General features: G+C 33.4%; 3 protein-coding genes and 1 non-coding gene across 4 annotated transcripts; 3 read left to right on the top strand and 1 right to left on the bottom strand.

The window, feature by feature from the left end:
• Window positions 1-6,771: 6,771 nt before the first annotated feature.
• On the top strand, window positions 6,772-7,866 carry LOC120156264 (uncharacterized protein At5g39865-like). The gene has a single exon (XM_039167653.1). The coding sequence runs from the start codon at window positions 6,932-6,934 to the stop codon at window positions 7,664-7,666; it is 735 nt and encodes a 244-aa protein (XP_039023584.1). The 5' UTR covers window positions 6,772-6,931; the 3' UTR covers window positions 7,667-7,866.
• A 978-nt stretch (window positions 7,867-8,844) lies between these two features.
• On the top strand, window positions 8,845-8,960 carry LOC120156268. Its single transcript, XR_005519051.1, has one exon. It is a non-coding gene; the product is annotated as a U5 spliceosomal RNA (small nuclear RNA).
• Window positions 8,961-9,963: 1,003 nt separating this feature from the next.
• Window positions 9,964-14,634, bottom strand: LOC120156263 (probable ADP-ribosylation factor GTPase-activating protein AGD11). The gene is made up of 10 exons (XM_039167652.1): window positions 14,519-14,634; window positions 14,125-14,239; window positions 13,638-13,751; window positions 13,175-13,259; window positions 12,682-12,757; window positions 11,911-12,074; window positions 11,581-11,818; window positions 11,160-11,276; window positions 10,952-11,047; window positions 9,964-10,424 (listed from the first exon to the last, which is right to left on the bottom strand). Exons 2-10 carry the CDS (start codon window positions 14,165-14,167, stop codon window positions 10,155-10,157), a joined length of 1,203 nt encoding a protein of 400 aa, XP_039023583.1. The 5' UTR covers window positions 14,168-14,239; window positions 14,519-14,634; the 3' UTR covers window positions 9,964-10,154.
• Window positions 14,635-20,889: 6,255 nt separating this feature from the next.
• On the top strand, window positions 20,890-21,461 carry LOC120156227 (ribonuclease 3-like). Its single transcript, XM_039167613.1, has 2 exons — window positions 20,890-21,109; window positions 21,277-21,461. Exons 1-2 carry the CDS (start codon window positions 20,890-20,892, stop codon window positions 21,459-21,461), a joined length of 405 nt encoding a protein of 134 aa, XP_039023544.1.
• The last annotated feature ends 2,791 nt before the right edge of the window (window positions 21,462-24,252 follow it).

Raw genomic sequence — 24,252 nt, 5'->3', positions numbered from 1 at the left:
TAATTCCTCTTGCAGGTTCAACACTGATCAAGCTGGTAATTCCTTATGGACCTAACAAGACCCTTTGGTGGGCTCCTATGCCCAATAGGCCTAGTGGTAAGACCTTATGGACCCTAAGGTTCTCCCTTAGGGTGGCTCCTCTTTTGTGTGTATTAGGTAAGTCCTTATGGGCCTGAGGGCACACCCCTCAGTTAGGCACCTACGCTTCGGCTAGGGTAAGACCTTATGGACCCAAGGTGCTCCCTTAGGTTAGCACTTATGCCTAATGGGCCTAGGGTAAGTCCTTATGGATGCAGTTTTGGGGAACTGCATATTAGAGTTCGGTTGGAGGGTATTACTGTGGTTTTAGAATATTTTTTAAACTACTAATGTTTTTAAAGGATTTGTACACATTTCTCTGTTTTTCTCGAACACACAAGATTCCCCAATTCAATCTTCTGAATTTATCTCTCTCTGAATACTTCCTTCATACCGTAAACTCTTATTTGTAACTGAAGACGTAGCTAATGGAATCTGAATTCATCGCTAGAATCTGATGATGTCTATATCGTAAAGAAAATTCATGTTTTACTTATACCCAATGGCCTATTGCATTCATCTGGTAGTTCTGTATTACTGAGCTTACCAAAGCTCACTTTTTACTCACAATTTCAGGTTAAAAGAATCGATTTACTACAGTTATCAACTTCAGTTTTGGGAGTTCATTCGGCTTTGCTTGCAGAGTACGGTACAATGTGTAGTTAGGGGGCATGTAGGTCACATTTGATTATTTTATATACTAAGTCTGAAACTTGTATGATTTTAATTATGTTTGTAATATATAAATGGTTTTCTAAACTTGTATTTTATTTATAAATTGTTTTATGATTTTATACGTTTTAACAAAAAAATTAATTTTTCCTAGAATTTTATTGTGGGCCGCTCCGGTGGCCCTAATATGACACCTTGAATCGGATCGGATCACTCGCATCGGTCTGAGGGTGTTTGTAATACCCCAAAAATTTAGACAATGACCAAAATGTAAATTTTGAAAGTTTGATGGTAAAAGTTAAAACTTGGGAAAAGTTTAGGGGATTAAGTGATAAATTTCCTAAAAAGATTTTTATTCCATAAATATATGATTTACTCTTGAGATTGGAGTTTTATGGAAATCATATTGTTGGATTTGGAATTTAGTAAAGAAAGAGTTAAAGCCGGTAAGAAATCGGTATATTCTGATCGAATCGGAATTTTACAAAAATTTGAAGAATGTTATAAAATGGTTGGAAATATTATTGTAATATTTTGGATCAGAGAAATTTGGTTTGGAATTGTGCAAATTTTCAGATTAAAGCGAAACTGTGGAATTTAGTGACTAAAACGTAAGTTTTGAAAATTTCAGGGCATTTTCGTAGGTCAAAGTCAAATTAAATTATATTTGACTTTGTAATATCAGATGGCTTGGTTTTATGGTGATTTTGGAGATTCATTAAGGGTGATTTGGTCTTATCCCAATTAAATGAATTTTAAAGTGAGATATTATGTTAATTAAGATGAAATGTTTCCTAAATTTCATCTAAATTTGCTTTCTTCTTCGTCAAACCAGACGTGGGCTTCTTCAAAGGGTGAGAAATCTTCAACTCATTTTTCAAGCAATTTCTTTAGGATTATGAGTATGATGAAAATAGAAAATGGTTATTTGCGAAAAACGCTATCATTTGATATCAATATTGCATGATAATCTTGCTTGATTCAAATATCCCCAAATCTGGAAATTTGGGTTTATACTATGGTTGTTAACTTGATGAGAATTATTGATGATTTTGAGGTTGTAAGAATTGATGAAGAACATAAGGATGAGGTTAAAAAAAACAGTGTAGATTTTGGGAATTACAGTAGGTTCGAAAATTCACCAGAAAATATATAAAAATAATTTGGAGGTTATTTTTATCGATTGTGTTCATATATGGATATAGTTTCGTTTAAAACAAACAGAGATCAATTTCAAGTTGTATACAAATAGATATGAATTGTTAACTGAGAAAAGGTCAGAAAAGTAGGACAGCAGAATTCTGTAACAAAACAGATTCTGTTGGTGAACTTTGAAAATTCACCATAAATTGTACAGAATGAATTAGAATGATTTATTTATATGGATAGATTCGTATTCGAGTCTAGTTTTCAATGGAAAAAACGGAATTAAATTCCAGTGTGTGTATCAATATAGTTTAATGATTCTTTAAAGGTAGTACGAGTTGTCTGAATTCTGGAAAATTGATGGGTTATTGTATAAGTGTTGTATAATTGATGTACTATGCTGGAATTTTTGTTTGAGAATTGAAATGAGTGTTAAATGTGAAATTGATTATTTTGGGAAGATTGAAATGATTGGTGATTTAAGTACAACAATTGCATAGTTGGGGTACTTAAATGTATTTATGCTTTTGTAAAAGCATTTGAATGGAAATAATTTCAATGTTGGAATTATTGGTATTAAGAATTTAAGTGGTAAAATGGTGAAGATCATTTTGAGTAAATGGGAAAAGTTGGTTCCAATGTTATAAGGAATTATTAAGAGTAAATATTTTGATATATGATGAATTTCAAATATAGTATAGAGATATGGTGGAATGTATTTATGTTAGTAAAATACTAACATATGGATTATTATGAATTGATGATTTATACAGATTGTGATTGATTTGTAATCGAAGCAAATCAAATATAAAAGGGTTTATGGTGGACAATAGTGAGGCTTATATATTTTGAAAAATATAAAGTGTCAAGGTGAGTGCAATACATGCATGAAATTATACATGGATGTTTTATACATCATAAGGAAGACTTGCGATAAGTCGACCTTGTTTATATCGGCATGATTTTATATCATTTTTTATAAATTGACATTGAGATGTCAGAGTATGAAATTAAAATGCATTGATCATGAAAAAAAATGTGATATTTTACCATGAATGTTTTCGGGTATGAACTGCCCAATGTTAAATTTGATAATATACTTTGCCATGGATGGATCGAATAAAATAGACTATATGCCCAAGTAAGTCATTGAGGGACAGGGTATAGTTGGCATGCCATAGAGTATAGCAGCTGCAGGTTTATATTAGCACTATAGTGTGTAAGGACACTAAGTGCAGGTTTATATCCGGATTAGCACTATAGCGTAAGCTTAGTGTAGGTGGTGGGCATGACCTTATGTGTATTGTCCGGATTAGCACTATGGCGTAAGCTTAGTGCAGGTTTAGCACTACGGTGCAGGTATTTTACTCGTATACCCAGGGTCCTCAGGGTGTTATATTGGGTTATTGTCTACGGTTTATTGGCTATGGATTATGTTTTATTGGTTAATAAATGGTAACCATACAAATAAGCTTATGAGCTTACAGAATAATGGCAAGTATATTGAAAAAAAATAAGCTTACGAGCTTATGGAATTTAAATGATAAGTATTTTGGTAAAAATAAGCTTATGAGCTTATGGGATAAAAGGTAAGAAATTTATATTATTTTGATCATGGTAAAATATTGAAGATGCTATTAGCATGGTTTTATGGCATTGGATTTGAAATCTAAATTCATGCATAAATTGTATTGCACTATATATTGTTTTAATTGCCTCACTAAGTTTATACTTAGCGTGTGATGATTTTCACGCGTAGGTAAAAAGCAAAGAATAAGAATAAAGAGTTCATAACGACATCAAGCATCGAGAGGTATATTTCAATATCAGTAAGACATCCTATTGTGAAATTTGATTTTAGATAGTGGCATGTAATTTGAAAATGTTCAATTTATTTGTTGAATTAATTTTGGAAATTTTATAGTGATTAAAGGTTAATTTTTATGAATTTATATGTAAATTTTCGGAAGTTACTGTAGCATAAACAGTAACCACGATTTTTAAGCTAAATTTCCAGATTGTTAAAGGGGTACCGATTCCCATGCTACAGGGAATCGATTCCCCCACTATTCACTGTTCACTGTTCACTGTTCGGGTATTGTTCACTATTCATAAATAAAAATATTTTGAATTAAATTGGTTACAACGAAACGAAATTTTTATGATATGATAATTTTATAATATCATTTACCATTTTAAGAAAATAAATCTTAAATTGCTCTCAAATTTTGAAATGGTTTTGGAAAAATACGGGTGATATCTATAATCTGTATAGGTATAATTATACGGGTTATGGGTGTTACACTGTTACATTTCCATTTTCATTAATTTAATTTTAATGAGATGATCATCTAAAGAGAAATTTTAATAATAGAAAGAATGTTGTTCTTGTTAGATAACTCGTGTTCAATTAGTTTGTTTGTAGATATGTGTAAGTTTGTTCATATTTGGAACTGAAAAATATATATTATCTTATAATCATATTAGAATGTTAAAAAACATATTTCATTTTCTTAGTAAGTTTAATGTTCTTTTTAAAAAATTTTAGGGTTATTAATTGTTCCATCACTTTTTTAATGGAAAATTTTTAGATAAAAATTATATAAATATATTTTAATTTGTTTAAAGGATAGGTAAAGTAGTATTTTCCATTTTCATAGTAAATTTAATATGCTTTGTCTATTTGCATGTATCCCTTTTCATTAATTTAATTTTGTTCAGCTTATCACCATTTATGCTTCACCAATAAAAGTTATTCATTTAATATGCGTTTAGAAATTTACGATATGGAAACACAAATCAAGCTATCTTAGTGTTTGAAATAATAATTTTTCTATTTCACATATTTTTATCAAAAAAAACATTTTTTAAAAAAAGAATTATTGTTACAATTTTTTTGAAACCATGATTATCTTATTTATTTTTCGAAAATCTTTGAGATTTCTCATTTTTTGGATAAAAATATTTTTTCAATTAACTAAAAAATAATTTATATATTATTTTTTCTAAATAATTAATTTAATCAATAAATTAAAATTTTGAGATTATTCAAGCTATAAAATCAAATTATTATTTTTTATTAAGCTGGGTAAATAAAAGAGAATATCAATTTAAATATAACTCTCAACTTTTTGACTTTGAACGCTCTTACTCTTAACATTTATAGTACTTGAATCCCGGTCATCATAGAATAACAACAGTTACTTTACCACATAAATCACTTGATTCATGCTAAATTAAATTATTTCTTTTAAATGATTTGAGTTTGGATAATATTTTCTATAAAATAAAAAAAAAACTTATTTAATGAATAAATATAATTATAGAAAATTTTCAAGAGCAAGAATAATATTAAATAATTTTTAGGGTAAACTACACAAATGTTCACTTTTGTTTTATTTTTATAAACTTATGGTCACTCGATTCAGAAAACATAATATATGATCAATTTCATTTTGTTTTAATTAAAACATGGTCACTGAGACGGTAGCTGTCGTGAGTTAGATGACTGGGCACGTTAATAAAAATGTTTAATTTTTATTTGAACTCTTAAACTTTATATATATTACTTGGCTATTTTTGTAAACCCAAAAAAGTTTAGAGGTAAATTATCATTTTACCCTTTTTTCCATATGTTTTCTTCCCCATATCTGCTTCTCTGCCGCTTCCCCTGCTTCCCCAGCGAAGCAATATCGTCGAGTTCGGTGGCCATTCAAGCCGATGACAAAGGTATTAGTAGTGTGCAACCCTTTCCATGGTATTAGTAGGCAGCTGCATTTTCTCACCTCGATGCGTTAGTTCAGTAAGTGAACCTTGAATTCAATTCACTGAAGCAACTATTCTAAAAAGATGACATTCAACAAATCTACAGGACGAAAGAACGAAACCCGAAACTTAGTTATAAATAGTTGAGGATCAATCTGGATTCAAATCACCTCCATATTAGCAAATCATTAGCTACAAATAGTTTAATCAAAGTGAAAAGGCATAGTGATTTACTTACAAAAGCTGCAGGTGATAGACAGAACAAGAGGGCAATGATAGAAATATATGCATAAACATTTGTGCTATCCATGCGTGTCTGTCAAATATAAAGGCAGAGCTATGCCAATCAAAGCGAATGTCGAACACGGATGCATATTCGATACAAATACAAATTTGTGTATAAAAGGTGAAGTGAAAGTTCCTTGTCTTACCATCGCTTTCTTGGAGTATCTGCTTCTGTAAGTAAATGCAATGTTTGAAATCATTGCACCGATAAAACAAGTCCAATTGAAAGAAAGTTCAGTGAGTGAAGCCATGGGAACACCTAAAAGTAAAGCAGAAGATAACATCAGATGGCAAAGATTAATCAAGAGGAAAGCATAAGACAACAGGAGTTAATGAAAGCCAAAGGGCCTAGATTATATAACTAAGAGCCTTAGAGATGAAGTTGGGGAAGCGGCGGAGAAGATAGGCGTGGGCAAGAAAACATATGGAGAAAAGGGGTAAAATTATATTTTATCCCTGAACTTTTTAGGTTTACACATAGACCCATGGTTAATAATATAAATTTTAAGGGTTCTAATGAAAATTAAATTTTAAGGGTTCAAATAAAAATTAAATATTTTTACTAAATTGTCACGTCATCTAATTCACAACGGTTAATGTCTAAGTGATTATATCTTAATTAAAATAAAATGAAAGTGATTATATATTATGTTTTCTGAATCGAGTGATTTTTAGTCTATAAAAATAAAACAAAATTTACCGTTTGTATAATTTATCCTAATTTTTAATTTGAAAAGTATTAAGCAGGAAGTTCTTGTATTGATGCTACGCCTACAAATAGGCAAAGCTCTCTGCCATCTTCAGTTGTCTTTCTCCACAAACAATAAAATTAAAGAACAAAAGAAGCCTCCATTTCTTTAAAGTTTCCTATTTTTTTAGTTTATCAAACAACAACCCAAATTAAAACTCCCATCAAATCCCAATATTCTTGAAAAAAAATCTTTTTTTTCATTTGCTAATTTGTGAGTTTTTCTGATATGGGTCAATGGCAGAAGTGGAAAACAAGGAGAAATCATCACCTGGGCCATTGTTCTTGAACCGCTCGTTTACTATGAACCCGACGGCAGCTGAATCAAAAAACTCCAAACTTCATCTTCTTCTGAACAACCCACCGTCTCTTAATCGAGCAGCTTCAATTTCCAAGTTCTACAATTCATTCGGTTCCATCAGAGGTAAAGTCAAACAGCTCTGCAATTTGTTCGAATCCTCGAAGTCTTCATCGAACTCAGCAAGTCCTAAGGAAATTTCTCCCAAGGTTGCTTTAAGACCCTCGAAATCAATTGCATATTCCTTTTCTTCAAGCTTTAACAACTCTTTGATAAGGTTAGCTGGAACCGAAGATCGAATCGTTGTTTATTTAACTAGCTTACGAGGGATTCGAAGGACTTACGAGGATTGTTACGCTGTTAAGATGATATTTAGAGGGTTTGGGGTTTGGGTTGATGAGAGAGATATTTCCATGGATGCTGCTTACAAGAAAGAGTTGCAAAGTGTTTTGAAACAGAAGGCAGTGAGTTTGCCTCAGGTTTTCATCAGGGGAAAGTATACAGGCGATGCTGATGTGATTAATAGCATGTTTGAAGTTGGGGAATTGGCTAAGATTCTTGATGGGTTTCCAAGGAGACAACCTGGGTTTGTTTGTCGAGGTTGTGGGGATGCCAGGTTTGTGCCCTGTTGGAACTGTAGTGGGAGTCGAAAAGTGTTAGACGACGACGAATAGTTGGCTAAAAGATGCTTGGAATGCAATGAAAATGGCTTGATTCGTTGCCCGGTTTGTTGCTCGTAAAGCTTGGGATTGCTGCAGGGTGCTAAGGTATATTTAGAAGTTTGTTTTCATCTTCCTTAGCATATGTAGATGTTGTCTTTAATGGCATAATTCATCAGTTCGTTAGCAGATTTAGAAGCTCGTATATGTAGATGTTGCATTTGGTATGAAATGTTTCATTAGCAGAGAGCTGATGATCGTCCGTTGTCTTGTTCAACTGGATGTTGACAATGATAGTGTGATGTAAAATCAAAATGCCATACTTGGTTTTGGCATTTCAATTCCGATGGAGATCCGAATTTTCTCATTGTAAATATTTAGTGTTATATTAATGTAATGAACTCACATATCTTTTGACAGATTGTATTGAGAATAGACTGTCATTTATGCTTTACTTCTTTTCCTGAATTCACTTTGTAAATTATAGAAGCTGCAGTGCATACATACTTGAATTCTCATTCAATCATTCATACGGAACCAAGACTGGATTGATTTCTGGTTTGTTTAAGGCTTTAAGCTCGATATACCTGATCGCGTATTGCTCCGGGATTGTCCTTAGTTTAAGGAAAGAGTAAACTGTAAGCAATATCTGCTTTGAGTTTAAGTAGTTCCATATATTAGGTCTGTGGAGAGTCATATCCTTATATGTGTATCGAATATGGATGTCGAATACAAGTACGTGAAGGAAAACTGAATAATCAGAGTAACATAGGTAAATTACATCCGGATAGTTTAGAAGAACACTATTGTTATCTTCATTCCGTACCTTTCTTGTGGGACAAGTCTTTTAATCAAACCAAATGCAAGTGTTAAAAGAAAACCGATAGTCCGGTCTAACTCCAAGCCCACATCGGGAAGGCAGCAAAGAGGGGAGTTGAGCTCGGTGTTTATCTAGTACAATGAATCACTATGAGAGTAGAATTTATGCTTATTTAAGAGTTGTGATATCTAGTACAATGAATCACTATGAGAGTAGAATTTATGCTTATTTAATTTTGGAGATGGTAGAAAAATATTAAAAGCTTGGTGTTTTCTTTTTCACGGTACAAAATATTCAAAGAAATTGCCACAAGCCAAGTCCAAGTATCCTATATAGAACTGGGTAAGCAAGTTAACAGCTTTCAATCTCACGGAACTGTGTAGCGAGCACAGAGCGAACTATTCTTTTGCCTTTTACAAAAGAATACCGTGTGCTCTCCATTTTAAGCGGCATACGTCAATTTTTGGAAGGGCGTTCCTCATTTGTTAAAAAAATTGTTATTCGACTCTTTTGTCCAACCTAAGTAATTAAGGTCTTGAGTTGAACTCGAGTCTAGTTAATCTGAGTAGAACATTGATTGAATTTTGACGAGTTGAGTTCGAACAACTCATCAAGAACCCATATTTGTGTTACTGAAGGTTGAAGTGGGAACCAAAATCATAGTCCCCAAGCCATTTCATTCTATTGTAGCAGTGCATCTTACCATACCTTACTTTGAGGACAACCCTTATTTCCTCTTCAACAGTGCTTTACTTGAACATTATGTATGCTTATCAGACCTTGCTCACAATTTCCTTGTCAGTGTACTTATCAAACAAAATAAGTAATGTCTATTTGACATTCATAAGCAATAATATTGAGTTCATCCAAATTGTTTTTCTACTGGATGCTGGGAGTCACTCTCAACATGTCATTCAAGGTTCCGTCATCCACCTCGATTGGTCACAACTCGAAACCCACATTGAGAAGACAAATAAGAGGAGAGGTGAGGAATGCAGACACTGAATGAGCATGGACTACTTGTATATGCGCCTGGACGGAGCCGATGTGTGGTCAACAACACCCATGGTCTAGGTTGGTGGCTTTCATTGCACACACAAGGTGCACCTCCATAAGGCCTCCTTGAATGGGAGAGCCGATGTCGTTAATTGTAAAGAATACTGTCCGCTAGCAACTTTAAGGTAGCATGCGCCAAATGTTTTTAGGGTTGTTTCATGTTGAACATCCCAGTAGGCTTGTATTTGCCATGGATCAGCAATTACGATACCCGGATTCTATATTTTCACTAAAACATCTGTATCTAACATATACATGTTTAGATGTTAATATAATTCTCTAAATGTATTAGCTCCATATCTCGACCTGCATTTCCATGTTCATATTTTTGGAGAATCCGTACTGTACGCATATTCGAATATAAATATAGGATATGATCCCCCAAATATAGCACAAAGAAATTAACATACCTATATTTGACACTCACCCGAAGTGCTACAAAATTATACACATCATTGTTTCATTCTATGAATGGGGCTTTTGCCCGCTGCTTAATCATCATCAATGCATTGTTTAAAACCTTTTAACGATGACATTTTCCTAGGTTACATTTATCCATTCAAACTGGCTTACATAAACAAATTCTTCGGTATCCCGATATGTACCCGAATCTTTATTTCTAGACAGCTATTGAGTAAGAGGAAGGCATTCGATCTCGATCTCAAGCACCCCTGTTTCGACATTTTGTAGCTGAACAGAGAGATCCTGTTTTGCTTTCCCATCTAACACGGTAATAAGACCGTCTTTTTCTAGGGTGTTGTCTTTATCTAAAACCGGCATTGATTCATGAATCTCGGAATGCTCATGGGCTTGCGCTGCAGTAACCAGTGGTTGAATGTCGATCTCCGCATCCCCCATAAAGTCATCATATGAGAAAGTATCTTTATCGTACACAACCTGCATTGTTTATGAATTTTTTTCTTAAGATTGAAAACAAGCCATAATCAGCGTATTCACTCAGGAGTGCCTTCAAATGCCAATGAACCAAAACAGTACCGGTGATGCTATTCAAAGAAACACTAGACATTCCGTATTTAACAAGTAATAGGACAAGGCAAACCTATGTTGCTAAGACCTGGGTCAGACACGGGTGTATATCCTGTATCACGACCCAAGTTTTTCATGTATTTGGAGGTTATTCCCCAAATTGATGTCCGAATATGTTTCGGAGAGAGGCAATTCAAGGAAAATGAAGAGTCGGAGTAACATAGAAGCATACTACCATCATCTAACCAGAAAAAAAAAGTTCTAAGATTCCATTTTCGGACTATAAATCAATCATTTCCCCTAGAACTTACTTCAATTGAGTAAATATATTCTTAATGGTTTGCCGGCAAACAAAGAACTATCAGTGTAACAAAAATGCTGTAAAGTGTCAAAGAAAGTTTAGCCATCTCGGGTTTTTGTTAACGAATGTAACTCACCACTTTCAAAGGTGGAATGTTTTCCGGAATGGACAACATCAGGCTTTCATTCCAGACTGGATTTAGATTTTTCCTTATGACTCGGGTCCTGACAGACTGCAAGAAAAGAAATTACTAAGAGTTCAAACCAGTATGTTAACTTGCTTCACTGGATTTGTCCATTTTGGTTCATATAATAATATCGTATCTTTGAAAAAGAGAAGCATACCTGTTGACCTAACGTGAGGATGACATACGGATCGCTGGAAACCATATCCCGGACAGCTAGGTTGATGCCTTTGACCACATTCACCTTAATCATCCCAATGAATTCAACCATACCTGCCTATAAACAGTACATATAGAGAAAAAATAGCATTCACTTCAATACAAATTCCGGTATACTAACTATCACACTGATATTTCCCGAAAGCTAACATGAAGTAACCATGCTATACTACCACTTAATTCGCAGGCATCCGAGGTACAGAAAGATCAGATCAGATTTAGAGATATATACTTGTCAGTAAAGTTGCATCAGAAAGAAATTGTATTTGATGAGAATAGTACTAGCAGATATGCATCAACCAGCTAGTTCTAGAGTGAATAACCGCTTCTGGGAACGAAAAATTAAAAAAAGTAATTGTTACCGATGAATTGCTTTTCTTAATGGACTTGTGATGATCATTATCTTTTCTTGCCCAACTGTTTCTAAATTTTTGCCCTATACGATGTCTGGTTGGTTGCTTCTCAAACTGTCTTTTATCTTGGGAAAACACGTTGGGAGAAGAACTCTGTGAAGATGACGATGGAGAACGTTGATGAGGCGGATGGGCAGAAATCTCGTGATCATTGCCATCGAGAAATTGCAGCATCTCATATTTTCTCCTAAGCATTCAAGAAACACAATACTAAGTATAACAAAATTAAGAATTCTAGCCAGATAAAAAAAGACACTGGCAAGTTTATTTCGGCATTACTTGATGAAATCAGCACGCTCCTCATTGGATGAATCTGGTGTCAGCTTTGTGATGTTATCAGGAAGCAAAGCTTCATACTTTTTGTTTGCTACACTATTGCCACCCAAATTCTCCAGAGAATCAACTTGATCGTCTGCCCATTCATCAAGCTTCGCTGAAAAAACCTATCACAATTTCTTATCAAATTAGAAAATTAGAAGATGTGTGCATGTGCGGAGAGGTCACTACAATCATCTATGTATTTGGAGATTCTTGGATGTCATATCCCCATATTCGTGCCTGGTTATGCAACAGACAAGGCTGTTGTACATGGATACTTCAACAAGAATGAAGCCTTGGAGTAACTTGGATAATCCTCAATAACATAGCAAGATCAATGATAAGGAACTGATCCAATGGGATCTATTTGGCACTTCAATCCAGAGTATTTATGACTATGAGAAAAATTTTACTAATGAAGTAAATCATCACAAGGCTGGATTTGCTTATTCCTCGTTATCGTTTTATTACACGGGAAACTACTAGATACCAATTTTCTTTCTCCTAATAGCTAGTTGTTCTATCTAACCTAACAGCTTTCTTATGTAACAACTCACAAGAACTGAAGATTAATCCATGCAAGTCGTCATAATATGAGAGAATCCGTTCCTCAGCATTTGGTGTTCTGTAATGATGATGGACTAAAGGTAGCAGATATTAGGTGTAGATTCATGATGCATTAATGCAACTAATCAAGCTTTCATGAACACGAGCATAATCCATGAACCATACCTTTGATATATGTACTCCGAGACTTCTATGAACACCAGAGCATTTGATACAAATAAATACTCCAAGATTTAATGAACTGATATACAGGGAAAATAATTGTCATAAAGAAGGCAATGTCAAGTTAATAAACCAAACTTAAGCACATATGAAAATGAACTACAGCGAAAAAGAGGCCAACAAATGAATTACTGTCACTATAACCGATATTGTGGCAAACTTTTTATTCAAGGGAATATAAACAAAAAACGAAGGATAGAAAAATGAAAATGTAATTATTAAATAAGTCATAGACCTATGCTGCACGAACTTGGAATAAGGGTTGGATTTAGGTACACATCCAACACCGATATGCTCAAAAAAGAGTACTAAACTTGAAATGCTGCTCCATAAAGAGAGCTATCATAACCCAAGTCTCGAGAAATCCATATTATACCCTAGAAATGAACAGTAGGAGACAACATAACTTTATCATAAATCAAGGCATGACACTTACACCCATTTTGGATCAGGGGATCCGCAGTCTGCACATACATTGTTCCCGGATTCCTGCATCAATCTCTCTAGCCTTCCTTTTGCGCCTGTTTAATGAACAATACAAGTTAAAACTTATAAATAAACGGGATAAAATTATAGGTTTATGGGAAGCCATATGAGATACTACTTGTACTATCAGTTCCGGATCTGAACACAGGCCAAGGACCAGAAAGGGATAAACCAAAGAACAGCTGAATGCACAAAGGAAAACCCGTGTGCTTCCACAGACTATGAATATACAGTTCAGTACGTATATAAGCACCGTAAAATCATCTGGGCTAGGACCAATACATCATAGCATATTGGAATTTGGTCCTATGTCCTTTGTGGATCACTGCATTTTATTTTGCTTGCTATTTTTTAGTTTCCTATTTGATAACTCTGGATATGATCCTTCAAACACAAAATTAAAGGCAACATACTAGATGATCTCCATGAGTCCTTCCTCATAAACCAAGGTGTACTATCTGCATCATTTGGTCGATTCCAATATGGCTGTTCTTGACATAACAGATCATATAAGCGAGAACTGGATCCTGCAAATGCAGCATAATAAATAAACCAAATATGTTACCCGAAAGCATAGGTTTCCAAAACATGTAAGCAGACTACTAATAAGAGAGTCAATACAGGAAGTCCATGAAACATCTAAATATATAAAAGGGTATCCGCCAAGATCGATCCACAATAGAAGATAACCATCGATACTGCCATTGTCATTTCAACAACAATGTTGTCAACAAATTAGAGGCATTTCATTTTCTTGGCAACAATTCAGATAATCTGCGATTATCAGTTCCTTCTAGGGGATACCATAATCATTCAATGTGAGAAATTATTGACAAATAAAAGAACACAACAAAAAACAAGACAGCCTCTTGTCTTTGAATGGTTAGCATGAACCAGTACCAGAAGGGGGTTTGCGATCGGAATTTCCATGTTGGGTAGACATCTCCAAAGCCTTCAAATTGAAGACCCTACTCGCTGCTATTATCTGGAAAATCCCATTTATGAGTCCCTTAATCTGCATTAAAATAACATGAACACCCATCAAACAAAGAAACAAAAAACAATAATTTCGATTCCAAAAAAGAGGGAAAAAGAAAATCTTGCATTCTAAATATTTGGCCTTTTCTGTTAAACATATGATCAAATGAAGATTGAGCCTTTCTTGATAAATTCTCCTCTGCATCAAATATAATAATAAAAAAAACACCCCAGAAAAATGATTGTATTTAAGAAATGAAGGAAATGACAAGAAAATCAATGCCAAAAACAAGAATAAAAAAAGGGTTGCTCTTACATTGTTGGGACCAAATTACGAAATCAACGAAGGGTTTGCATAGGAAATTGAGAAGTTTTAATTGTAACAAGGGGATGGTTCTTTTTCTCCTTTTTTAATGTGAAATGAAAAAATCCAAAAGAATCAAAATAAATGGATAAGGGAAGAAGAAAACATTGTTTGATTATAGTTTATCTTTTAACATATTTTTCCGTTGTTTTTGTAAAAAAAAAAAAAAGATTATTAATTTTTAGCAATAGAATGTGAAAAGGATAATTCTCTTAGAAAAGTCAAAGTTGTAATGGCAGCTCGAAACTTAAATGCCTTTTTTGGTTGGTTAGTTGCCAGACGCACGATGCTACAAAACTATGAGTTCCACGCGCTCTAGGTGGACGTGAAATCAACTCATTTATGATAGCTTTCCTTTATCTTTGAACTTGTTATTTATTCTTTTTCGAGTGTTTGATAATTCTTTTCATTTATTTTGTTTAGAATTAAATTTAACATGATATCGACAGATTAAGATGATGGTTAATTTATCGATGCAAATTTATTTAAATATTTATTTTATTTGAGTTTTTTTTTATATATTTTTAATATTTTTCTTATATAATCTTAAGTATAGGTTTATTTTACATTTATCATTTTCATAAATTATTATTGTAATTTTAAGATGCTTTTTTAAAAAGTTAATCATTTCTATCTGCATAAAAAATTTAAATGTATTTTGAACCCACCATATAGGTATATCGAACCGAAAATATAGGTATTTTAAACCAATGATAGTGTTAGGGATGGTTATGGGTCGGGTCGGGTTTTTAGGCCACTCGATTTGACCCGAGAAGAAAGGGTCTTCCACCCATGATCCGATTCGATCCGATAAAATTAAGGTTTCACCCGACCCGATCCGAATATATGACATAGAAACCCAACCCGAAATAATAAAAAAATATATTTTTATTCAATAAAAATTGTGATTTAATTGAAAAAATTATATATAGAGAGGTATTATTGTAATTATCCCTAAATATATAAGGTAAAATTATATATATTTTTCAAGTCGGGTCGGATTTTTTTCACCCTAAACCCGACCCGACCCGAACCCAAATTTTTTTAAAATAAATCCGACCCGATTAGATCGGATCGAGTCGAAACTCGTCGAATTCGAGTTGAGTTGCCATCCCTAGATAGTGTGTATCATATTTTGAATGGAAATATATATTAAATTAAATTATTTAAAAATATTCTTTCAACGTTTTTATTTATTTATTTATTTATTAGTTTCTCACTTGCTTTCTTTGTTCATTTCATTGCTACTCTCTATGTCGGTGGTAAAGAAGGCATGTTTTACATCCAAATCAATGAGACTTTGAATAAGTATAAAGGCTACAAGTATTCAAGGAAACTTTGACCTCTTATATTTCATATCCTACCTTAATCCAATGAGATGTGTTCCATACATCTTTAAATATAACTCTCAATTATTTAACATTAAATACATACGTCTCTAACATTCTTGATACTCGAACCAAGAACTAAAAAAATAACAATAATTCATTTATCATCTAGGCCACTTGATTTGTGTCTTGTTCATAAATTTTTTTAACAAAACCATTAATGTATCTCATTTAAAACCCCTTCTAAAACATAATAAGAGGAAAGAGTGCCCACATACCATAAATCACGATTATATTCAAGAATCATATACATCTTATGAATTTCATGAGATATGAAGTCGGGACAAATCGAATCAATAAACAAAGAACCACCAGATCTAAGAGCCCAACTAGCTACCTTGTGAGCAACATGATTATAAGAACGATCATCATACATAATATAAAACCGAGAATTTGATTGAAAAATGGCACAAGCCTCCTAAACGAAGATACCAAACATTGATATATCATCGGTATGTCTGGAGATCTTGTGAGGAAACGTCACCGAGTCAGTTTCAAACTGAACATCCTCTATTATGATTAATTTATCGATGCAAATTTATTTAAATATTTATTTTATTTGAGTTTTTTTTTTTATATTTTTAATATTTTTCTTATATAATCTTAAGTATATGTTTATTTTACATTTATCATTTTCATAAATTATTATTGTAATTTTAAGATGCTTTTTTAAAAAGTTAATCATTTCTATCTGCATAAAAAATTTAAATGTATTTTGAACCCACCATATAGGTATATCGAACCGAACATATAGGTATTTTAAACCCATGATAGTGTTAGAGATGGAAATGGGTCGGGTCGGGTCGGGTTTTTGGGCCACTCGACTTGACTCGAGAAGAAAGGGTCTTCCACCCGTGATCCGATCCGACCCGATAAAATTAAAGTTTCACCCGATCTGACCTGAATATATGACTTAGAAATTCGACTCGACCCGAAATAATAAAAAAATATATTTTTATTCAATAAAAATAGTGACTTAATTAAAAAAAATTATATATAGAGGGGTATTATTGTAATTATCCCTAAATATATAAGATAAAATTATATATATTTTTCAGGTCGGGTCAGATTTTTTTCACCCTAAACCCGACCCGACCCGAACCCAAATTTTTTTTAAAAAAAAAATCTGACCAGATTAGATCGGATCGAATCGAAACTCGTCGGGTTTGAGTTGAGTTGCCATCCCTAGATAGTGTGTATCATGTTTTGAATGGAAATATATATTAAATTAAATTATTTAAAAATATTCTTTCAAATTTTTTATTTATTTATTAGTTTCTCACTTGCTTTCTTTGTTCATTTCATTGCTACTCTCTATGTCGGTGGTAAAGAAGGCATGTTTTACATCCAAATCAACGAGACTTTGAATAAGTATAAAGGCTACAAGTATTCAAGGAAACTTTGACCTCTTATATTTCATATTCTACCTTAATCCAATGAGATGTGTTCCATACATCTTTAAATATAACTCTCAATTATATAACATTAAATATATACGTCTCTAACATTCTTGATACTCGAATCAAGACCTAAAAAAATAACAATAATTCATTTATCATCTAGGTCACTTAATTTGTGTCTTGTTCATAAATTTCTTTTAACAGAACCGTTAATGTGTCTCATTTAAAACCCCTTCTAAAACATAATAAGAGGAAAGAGTGCCCACATACCATAGATCACGATTATATTCAAGAATCATGTACATCTTATAAATTTCATGAGATATGAGGTCGGGACAAATCGAATCAATAAACAAAGAACCACCAGATCTAAGAGCCCAACTAGCTACCTTGTGAGCAACATGATTATAAGAACGATCATCATACATAATATAAAACCGAGAATTTGATTGAAAAATGGCACAAGCCTCCTAAACGAAGATACCAAACATTGATATATCATCGGTATGTCTGGAGATCTTGTGAGGAAACGTCACCGAGTCAGTTTCAAACTGAACATCCTCTATTATGATTAATTTATCGATGCAAATTTATTTAAATATTTATTTTATTTGAGTTTTTTTATATTTTTAATATTTTTCTTATATAATCTTAAGTATATGTTTATTTTACATTTATCATTTTCATAAATTATTATTGTAATTTTATGATGCTTTTTTAAAAAGTTAATCATTTCTATCTGCATAAAAAATTTAAATGTATTTTGAACCCACCATATAGGTATATCGAACCGAACATATAGGTATTTTAAACCCATGATAGTGTTAGAGATGGAAATGGGTCGGGTCGGGTCGGGTTTTTGGGCCACTCGACTTGACTCGAGAAGAAAGGGTCTTCCACCCGTGATCCGATCCGACCCGATAAAATTAAAGTTTCACCCGATCTGACCTGAATATATGACTTAGAAATTCGACTCGACCCGAAATAATAAAAAAATATATTTTTATTCAATAAAAATAGTGACTTAATTAAAAAAAATTATATATAAAGGGGTATTATTGTAATTATCCCTAAATATATAAGATAAAATTATATATATTTTTCAGGTCGGGTCAGATTTTTTTCACCCTAAACCCGACCCGACCCGAACCCGAATTTTTTTTTAAAAAAAATCTGACCCGATTAGATCGGATCGAATCGAAACTCGTCGGATTTGAGTTGAGTTGCCATCACTAGATAGTGTAGATCATGTTTTGAATGGAAATATATATTAAATTAAATTATTTAAAAATATTCTTTCAATTTTTTAATTTATTTATTAGTTTCTCACTTGCTTTCTTTGTTCATTTCATTGCTACTCTCTATGTCGGTGGTAAAGAAGGCATGTTTTACATCCAAATCAACGAGACTTTGAATAAGTATAAAGGCTACAAGTATTCAAGGAAACTTTGACCTCTTATATTTCATATTCTACCTTAATCCAATGAGATGTGTTCCATACATCTTTAAATATAACTCTCAATTATTTAACATTAAATATATACGTCTCTAACATTCTTGATACTCGAACCAAGACCTAAAAAAATAATAATAATTCATTTATCATCTAGGTCACTTAATTTATGTCTTGTTCATAAATTTCTTTTAACAGAACCGTTAATGTGTCTCATTTAAAACCCCTTCTAAAACATAATAAGAGGAAAGAGTGCCCACATACCATAGATCACGATTATATTCAAGAATCATGTACATCTTATGAATTTCATGAGATATGAGGTCGGGACAAATCGAATTAATAAACAAAGAACCACCAGATCTAAGAGCCCAACTAGCTACCTTGTGAGCAACATGATTATAAGAACGATCATCATACATAATATAAAACCGAGAATTTGATTGAAAAATGGCACAAGCCTCCTAAACGAAGATACCAAACATTGATATATCATCGGTATGTCTGGAGATCTTGTGAGCAAACGTCACCGAGTCAGTTTCAAACTGAACATCCTCCCAACCTTTATTACTTATAAACCGCAACCAAACAAGCAATGCATGAAGTTCCGTAAAATCAACTCCACAAATCCACCTCATTTCCTAGCCGACTCTTAAACTTTTGTTTATAAACATAAAGTCAATTATAGTAAATAATTATATTAGTTGACAAGGTTGAAGATAGTCGTTTTAAAAAATCTCATATTATTCATGTATTTTAGATACTTTTTCATATTTTTGTTTAATAATTTATTCTTGTTTTTTCTAAAATTTTATAAACTCGTTCATTTCTAAAATTTTATTAAAAAAATTCATAATATAAAATTTTACGTCGGTACATAAATTCACAATTTCACATGTAACTTAGTTTTTTTAATATAGCTTTTAAACATATAATGCAAATAGGATACACCATGTGCAAAAGAACAACAAAATCAAAATTAAACATAACAGTTTTGGAGATTAATGAATAGTTTAATTAAAGTAGTCATCTTTGTTTCTATTTTGGCAATAACGTGAATAAAAGGAAAAATAATTAAAGTAGTTGAAATATTTTCCTATCAAACAAATCGGTAGGCACGCTTAATTTATTCAGAATTCATCATCAATGATCTACAAAGAATTGCTAAAGTGTTAACTAGTTCAATTTTTTTTAATATTAAAACGGGCTGATTATAAGGTAGTATATATTTTAAAGATTTTAAATTATTCGACAATAAATATTTAAATATTTTTTCAGAAGTTGGTGTCCAAAACCAGAACCTCTAGAAATAATAATCATCTTTTTAACTATTAAGGTAACTTGATTCGTTTTTCTAGATAATTTTTATTTCAAACTATTGAGTTATCTTTTTTATCTTATGAATATAATACACATATACGACTCATGATCTCCATCAATACGATTGTGTAAGAAGAAGAAGAATTCAACGAACCCAAATTCAAATCACGATTATATTTGAAGATGAATTGAGGGAGTTGATAAGGTAATTATCTCTTGAAAATTTTAAACCTTATATAATTTAGCTGTTTTTTTTATAATCTGTTTTTTTTTCTATAAAATTTTATATATTGGTTCCTTAATTTAAAATCTTGTGTCCCTATGTGATTACACTAGAGAGAAATTAAAAGTTCTTATAAAATCCTTTGCAAGAATACACTGAATCAACATAGAAATAAAGAGAGAAACAGCAAAGGTTGCAAAAATGCAAATGAGGCAAATAGCGTTGGTAGGTGCTGCTCTCTTGGCCACAGTTCTGTGGTTTCTCTCCATCCTTTTACTTTCTACAAACTGAGTCTCCAATGGCCGCCTTCTGCTTGTACTCCCCCGCCTGATACAAAGCTGTGTATTAATGACGCTCCCCAATGGTTTTCCATCCATGGTTTATGGCCACAACGTGACGATGACTGGCCATTGAATCTTGAAGATGCCGAGTGAACCGATAATTATTTTACGCCGAGGCAAATTCAGGTGACCAAATAGCACACTGCAATATAGTTTCATTTTTTAACAATGTTGTTGTTGGTGTATTGATCAGTTTTAATGGTTGAACTCGTAGAGTTTTCTAAAGACGGAACCCTCTATTCCAACTTAGAGGAGAATTGGCCAAACGTTTATGCCAATGATAACGGTGATTCGGAACTTTGGGCACATGAATGGAACGATCATGGGGTGTGCTCTGATCTCCAATATGATCCTGCTGGTTATTTCAAAGCTGCTTTAGATCTCTTCAGTGACCGAAACTTTAGTAATTTACAGCAAGGTAATTTTACTTTACACACAGTTCCAATTGAATGCAAGCACTTTGAAATAATTCATTTAATCATATGACTTTGGTTTTGACCCGGCCAACCAGATTTGGGAATTAAGTTTGACAAGCTTATTCAGTAGACGATATAATGGAAATATTTGATGCAAAATTTGGAGTAGTGCCTCAAATTGCATGTAACAGCGAGACTCAGCTATGGGAGATCCGTTTCTGTTATGAAAGGGTTGATGGGAATGTGCCTGGTGCCCTTCGACAATGCCCCAATACATTGAATGATGATTATGAATGTGCTTTAAACGGAATTCGTCTCCCTCCAGATCCAAGTATTGGACGAGATGCATCATGATATTAATACCACAAAAGCAATTTAGTCTTGTTTATGCATTATGTCTTTGGAAATTTGCTGTCTTGTTGGTTTCTTTTGTGGACTGTTCCAGTGTTGTTGTACCCTCACTGCTTTAATAATAAAACTTAGGGGTTGTTTGATAAAATAAAATGATTAAGCGCTGAATGATTCAATGACCTGAGTGATTCAATGACCTGAATGATTCAAAGGCTCTGTATGAATTGGCTCTGAATGTGACATGCTGTTTGATAATGGTTCTGAATGTACAATATGAATTATGAATATTTTTATTTTTACCTTCATATTGATTTATTATATTATAAGATATGATTGTTTGATAAGACATGTGAAAAAATAGGTATTATGGTAAAATACTGGGTGCTTAATGATTCAGAATGTACTTTAATGCTGAATCATTCAGCAGTGTTTTGTTGTTTCATTCGGCATAGTCTTCATTTAGAGGTGGGAATAAAAAATGCTGAATGTTGAACGGTTCAACATCCATCGCTGAATGGTTCCATTCAGCAGTAAACAAACGACCCCTTAGTCTTGTTGTACCTCCGCCGAGTGTCCCCTATATATCAACTGTTGTTCCTCTGTAGAATATTCTCTGCATTATCTCTACACCATTACCTCAAAGTCTAGAGAATCTTTCTATAAGTTAGGGTCCCAGATGAGTATATCCCGAAAAAGAACTTCGAACACCTAACATTCCTCGGGAAGCTATAATATCCTAACATGATCTCTAACAGTTTCATGTGATCTACTAAAGTCAAATCTACCACCAACTAACTGTATCAATTTAACTTGCCAACCTATGAGTAGCTATTATGACTCTACTTCTGACACCAGTACTAAAAGTTACTATAAAGCCTCTCGACCAAGATCAAAAGAAAATGATGAAATCCTCTTTCCCCTAGTCATCTCTATTCTATATCTTATGCAGACATGATACTTTGACATCGGTCGCCAATTGTAACTCTTCACCCAAACAAAAAGAATGAACTATTTACAACCATACTCTGCAGCATCTCATCTTCAGGGGGAGACTCTCAATGAAGATGAGAACCTTAATACTTTTCTCATTATACCTCATGATCATACCTCTACTATCACAAACAAACCTAACAACCCAACAACTACTGTAATTCCAGATTTAGGGACTATTTCTCATGTGCAACAGTAAAAAATTAGCAGAATCAATCACACCACTCAAGAACAACAACAACATGATCCAGGAAGGCAGTAAGAACAGGTTCCAAAACTTTGGGTATAAGCTCGACGACTTCATCCTCATGAAACTGAAACAACAGTGCCAATTTTATCCCCAACCGAGAATTATTCTGAAACAGAAGTCTCACCTCCATCACCATCCATCTATCTTCAAATTGCTGTTCGAAAAGGAACAATGAGCTGCACTCAACACCCTATTTCTCGGTTTGTGTCCTATGGAAACTTATTTAAGTCTTATAAAGCCTTTGTGTCTAATGTTGATAATGTAGAAGTTCCGAAAAACATAGAAGAAGCTCGTAAATCAACTGAGTGGAGGTAAGCTATGATGGAAGAAATAAAGGCCCTCAAAGATAATAAAACGTGGGAAGTCTCGGATCTAACAAGTGGTAAGAAGACTTTGGATGCAAATGGGTCTTCACTACAAAATTTAAACCCGATGGCAGTATCGATCGATACAAGGCTCGATTTGTGGCTAAGGGTTTTTCTCAAACTTATGGCATTGACTATGACGAGATGTTTGCACCAGTTGCCAAGCTAAAAACCATTCGAGTTCTCCTATCTCTTGCTGTCAACTTGGATTGGCCCTTGACCTAATTAGATGTAAAAAATGTTTTCCTCAATGGGGAATTAAATGAGGAAGTGTACATGATCTTCCCACCCGAGTTTGAAGAGAGCAAGGACCAAGTGTACAAGCTAAAAAAGTCCTTATTTAGACCAAAGCAATCTCCAAGGGCATGATTCAACCAATTTTCCAAAGCTATGACTAGTAGAAGTTATATTCAAGGATAGGCTAACCACACCATGTTCTACAAACACTCAAAAAATGGAAAATGTTGCATTCTCACTGTCTATGTGGACGATATAATATTAATAGGGGATGATTCAACGAAATTAAAAGTCTAAAAGAGTTTCGTAGTGCTGAATTCAAACTTAAGGACTTGGGGAATCTTAGATACTTTCTTGGAATGGAGGTAGCAAGGTCTAAGGCAGGTATTTCTATCTCCCAAAGAAAGTATGTTCTCGATCTGCTTTCAGAAGTTGGTTTGTTGGGCTGCAAACCAATCGAAACTCCTATGGAATTCAATCTTAAATTAGGGACTGATCAGGATGGAGGAGATATCGACAGGGAGAGATATCAACCACTAGTAGGGAGACTTATCTACCAATTTCACACTCGTCCTGACATAGCTTTCAGTGTGAGAGTTATCAGTCAGTTAATTCACGCTCCAAGGGAGAAACATCTGGAAGCTGCACATAGGATATTAATGTATCTCAAGGGGACTCCGGGTAAAGACATGCACTTCAAGAAAACTGCCAACCGAAGTGTAGAAGTATACACTGATGCAGACTGGGCAGGTGTTGTTAACGAAAGACGTTCCATAAGTGGTTACTGTAGCTACGTTTGGGGTAATCTCGTAACATGAAGTAAAAAAAAATCCGTTGTAGCATGCATCAGTGCAGAGGTAATCGAGCACTATCCCATGGTATATGCGAAGGAATCTGGATACGACTATTAAGAGAACTAAAGGTGTCCTATACAAGACATAAAAATGCATTG

This window comes from Hibiscus syriacus, unplaced genomic scaffold (assembly GCF_006381635.1).
Source record: "Hibiscus syriacus cultivar Baekdansim isolate YM2019G1 unplaced genomic scaffold, ASM638163v2 tig00111213_pilon, whole genome shotgun sequence".
Classification (NCBI taxonomy): Eukaryota; Viridiplantae; Streptophyta; class Magnoliopsida; order Malvales; family Malvaceae; genus Hibiscus; species Hibiscus syriacus.
The sequence above is the reverse complement of the archived record's forward strand: the minus strand, read 5'-3'. Positions and strand labels throughout refer to the sequence as shown.